The sequence below is a fragment of the Limulus polyphemus genome, unplaced genomic scaffold, assembly GCF_000517525.1.
Source record: "Limulus polyphemus unplaced genomic scaffold, Limulus_polyphemus-2.1.2 Scaffold816, whole genome shotgun sequence".
In the NCBI taxonomy this organism is placed as follows: Eukaryota; Metazoa; Arthropoda; class Merostomata; order Xiphosura; family Limulidae; genus Limulus; species Limulus polyphemus.
Window position 1 is genome coordinate 42,556 of NW_013666426.1, and position 4,126 is coordinate 46,681.

General features: G+C 36.3%; 1 protein-coding gene across 1 annotated transcript in view; it reads right to left on the reverse strand.

Annotated features, from left to right (window-relative positions):
* The window catches only part of LOC106460683 (GTP-binding protein REM 1-like), a 17,918-nt gene extending 15,681 nt beyond the window's left edge, over positions 1–2,237 (reverse strand). Inside the window, exon 1 of the mRNA XM_022387461.1 lies at positions 1,509–2,237. Within this exon, the coding sequence (XP_022243169.1) occupies positions 1,509–2,181 (673 nt within the window). The 5' untranslated portion in view covers positions 2,182–2,237. The remainder of the gene's footprint in view (positions 1–1,508) is intronic.
* Between the last annotated feature and the right edge of the window lie 1,889 nt (positions 2,238–4,126).

Consider the following 4,126-nt stretch of genomic DNA (forward strand, 5'->3'; position numbering starts at 1 on the left):
TATATATATATATATATATATATATATATGGTTCCACTACACACACACAGATATATATATATATATAATCCAAAAGAATTAGTTCCGCGTGAATGAACTACGTGACTTAAAACACCACATATACGCCATAGAAATTTAGAACAAATCCAAGACATATTGCTGGTCTTAATTATCAGGTAAATTTCCAATGGTTAAAAATATGCTATTTGAAGTGAATCGTTTCTCGTGGCTTCTATTTCAAATACTTGAGTGCTCCTGTACGTGAAATAATTATATTTGAAATGTTCTATTATCACTCTTAATAACTCTAATACCTGCGAGTGCTCCCCAAAAAGAGCCTATAAATATATGTTCATATACAGGAAAGTTGAAGTATTTCATACTAGTTTCAAATCACGGTAAACTGTTATATTTTGAAGAATTTGGCTAGTTTCGAGAAAGAAAAATATTAAAAATAAAAATATTGATAAAATAAATTATATTCACAAAACGATTTTTTTTAAATAGAGGGAGTGGAAAAATGTATGTTTTTTTTGTTATCTTCGTACTTTAACTCTTTTTAACTCTTTAACTCTACTGTTAAGTTATTGAGTTACGTTTGTCCTAGCAGAGCCCATATATTCTACAAAAATATTTTGAGCATGGCGCTCCGGTTCTTTTGGCGTATCTAAGGTCATTTATTCGTACTTATGCCGTTCCTATTTTAAGAATACAAAAGTCACACTGCTATAGTAAAAATGTTAGTCTTCTGTGTATATTTCAGAACGCTGTACTTAACATAAGCCCACTTCATCCTTTATAGTTAACTCTACTTTAACACGTTTCATTTCTTTTATTTTCCTCGACTACATTACCCAAAATACACCGAATACATACATTTAAATGACGAGGCTCAATGATATATATTTAATTTCTCCTTTTCTTTTTTAATGAAAATGTTAAGTGTATTAAACAATGAATAATCTGTTGGAATAGGCGGGGTTATACAGTTCTTTCAGTTAATAATTAGTATTTGTGTTAAACAAACAGTACTTATGAAAAGTAAATATACTTATCTAAGTCGACAAAAATTATACATTTACTCTTTCTTTGCAAGTTAAGAAAATACCAAAGATCAGTTTTAAAAAAACAGACAGTAGTGTTGCTCTTTCTAAAAATGAAAGACGACTGATTACTTATTTGTAGTGATGTGATGATTCTGGTCCAGATATTTTTAAAGAGAATATAGTACATATAAGTGGACAAAGGGCTGTCAATTAATACAAAATTTCAGTCACTATACAGTATAATACCTTATATTTCATCTTCGTCGACAACATAGGTTAATATATGTAAAAAAAGCAAAATATTACAGTTAAACGTATATAGTAACATAATTTGTACAGGTAAGCTATTTCACAATTTTGTACCCATCAATCTTTGGATAAGGTTTTACACAAGTATTTGTTATTTATACCAAATAGTGGTGCTTGAACCGAATCTGCTCCGATTGTTAATATTGTACGTACCTTGGTTGCTGTCATAATCACATATATATTCAGATGTAGTGAACTGACATAATATAGAAGATTTTCCGACTTCAGAACAGCCGATCACGAGGACCTGGTGTCTGATGGTGCCACTGGACCCTCGAAAGTCTATTTTATCAGGTGTGGGAGAGTTTGGTGGTGTTGAACATGTAGGATGTGGAAGTTCTTTGTTTTTAGGGCAGAGCTCTTCCATCACACGGAAAGAGTCTCCTCTATTAATGACTTGCTTGGATCGAACAGAGAAGTTTCGAAGGCGCTGTAAGGCTAGATCCTCGTCGGTAGAGAACGTAGGGTAAACACTGGTGTCAGGTATGCTAGCACCGCGTGGATGACGTTCTGGTTCAAAATTATTCCTTTCTGCCGGTAATCCTAAAGTGCACGTTCGACTAAATTTTTTGATATTTCGTTTTGTGCTAGGTTTGATGGTTTCCATTTCTTCCGACGAACTACGGGTACTCACCCCCAATCCGCTGGCACTTTGGTTTACTGTCCACGAACCCGATGTAGAAAACTGTCTAGTGGGAACTGGCACTGGTTCATCTAATTGCTGAAGATCGGGTGCGCTTCTAGGGTAATAGCTACACAATCCTGGTGGTTTCAGAAATCCGAAAAAATCATCGTCCGATTCGTCTTCACAGATTACGAAATTCATGGCACTCGTTAGACGTTATGTACGGTGTGAAGAGAGGTTCTAAACTTTTTCATCTATTCCTCTTGGGATCTTTGGACGAAAGCTTCTCTGAACCATTATATCCTGGCATACTGCCATCACGTGATTGGATGACGTGAGTGATGCTGATATGGTGGTTATCTAAATAAATGAAACCTTACCTGGACATATCGCAGTCCCAGCACATGAAGAAATTTATTTTCATCACTTGTGTGGTTATTGTAAACAAACTTCACTTCAAGGTCTGCAAAAGGAAGTCTTCTGAATGAAGTCTTCAAATATAGGAGAAGCACGGTTATTTTGAAACATTATCTTAGGAGTGGATCAGAAACAGGCTCGTGTGTTTATTTGTGTTGACCAGAAGTAAATACTATTGCAAAATCAATAAATATAGTTTAGGAATACATGTAGCAGTTCAAAGTCGGACTTAAGTGTAACAACAAAGACTAGAAAAACTTGTAACAGCTCAGACTAAGAGCTTATATACAGGGTTATAGAAGGATCATATAACTTAGAATAAGAACATGCGTAAATGTCGTGGTCAAGAGCTTGTAACAGGTTATATAGCACGTATAGTAAGCATGCGTAGTAGATTATATAAGAAGCATATAATCTAGAATAAGAACATACATACAAATCATGATCAAGAACACGCGTAACAGATTAGGCTTAACAATGTCTTATAACACATATTAAGTGCCTTTGTAAAAAAAAGCAAACTTTAAAGCAGCTGCTTAAAGTAAAGATCAGGATCATATATAACAACGGAGTGCATGTTTTAATTACAAGATTAAGAGAACATGCCACAAACAATGTCAGAGATGCGTGTAACAGGCACATGCCTGCAAATTTTCAAGTGCAGGAGTAACAACTCGTGTAAGAAAATAAATGAAGACATTTCATAATGATCAGAAATATACGCAGCAATTTGAGCCACCCGAAAATCTGACCACTACCCGAGAATTCCGAAGTCTAAGGAAAACAACAGCCAAGACTATGGCTGTGGGACCACCTGATGTGAAGACTAAAGAACCGGTTGGAGCCCCATTCCATATAACATCTGTGACAAAAGAAAATCCGTGTATCCAATCCGTCAATGTTGCCAGTTAAGGGAAAAAAAAATGGATCTGGAAGAAATACTGTATATTTAGGTTTCAAAGCTCTAACTCACTGTTGGTCAAGTAACCGACACAACAACAGATGACTAGTTAGGACATCGTTAAAAGACATCGATTGATTGGTAGGAGTAATGTGTGAATCGATGGCAGTTCTAAAGTCTATGGTATAAACACCTGGCCATATTCCGAGTAATGTGCGAATCGATGGCAGTTCTGAAGTCTAATGATGTAAACACCTGGCCATATTCCGAGTAATGTGTGAATCGATCGCAGTTCTGAAGTCGATGATGTAAACACCTGGCCATATTCCTAGTAATGTGTGAATCGATGGCAGTTCTAAAGTCTATGGTATAAACACCTGGCCATATTCCGAGTAATGTGTGAATCGATAGCAGTTCTGAAGTCGATGATGTAAACACCTGGCCATATTCCGAGTAATGTGTGAATCGATGGCAGTTCTGAAGTCGATGATGTAAACACCTGACCATATTCCTAGTCATGTGTGAATCGATAGCAGTTCTCAAGTCGATGGTGTAAACTCCTGACCATATTCCGAGTAATGTGTGAATCGATGGCAGTTCTGAAGTCGATGGTGTAAACATCTGGCCATATTCCGAGTAATGTGTGAATCGATGGCAGTTCTGAAGTCGATGGTGTAAACACCTGACCATATTCCGAGTAATGTGTGAATCGATGGCAGTTCTGAAGTCGATGGTGTAAACACCTGACCATATTCCGAGTAATGTGTGAATCGATGGCAGTTCTGAAGTCGATGATGTTTAATAGCCATGGTGGTTTTATTTCTGAGT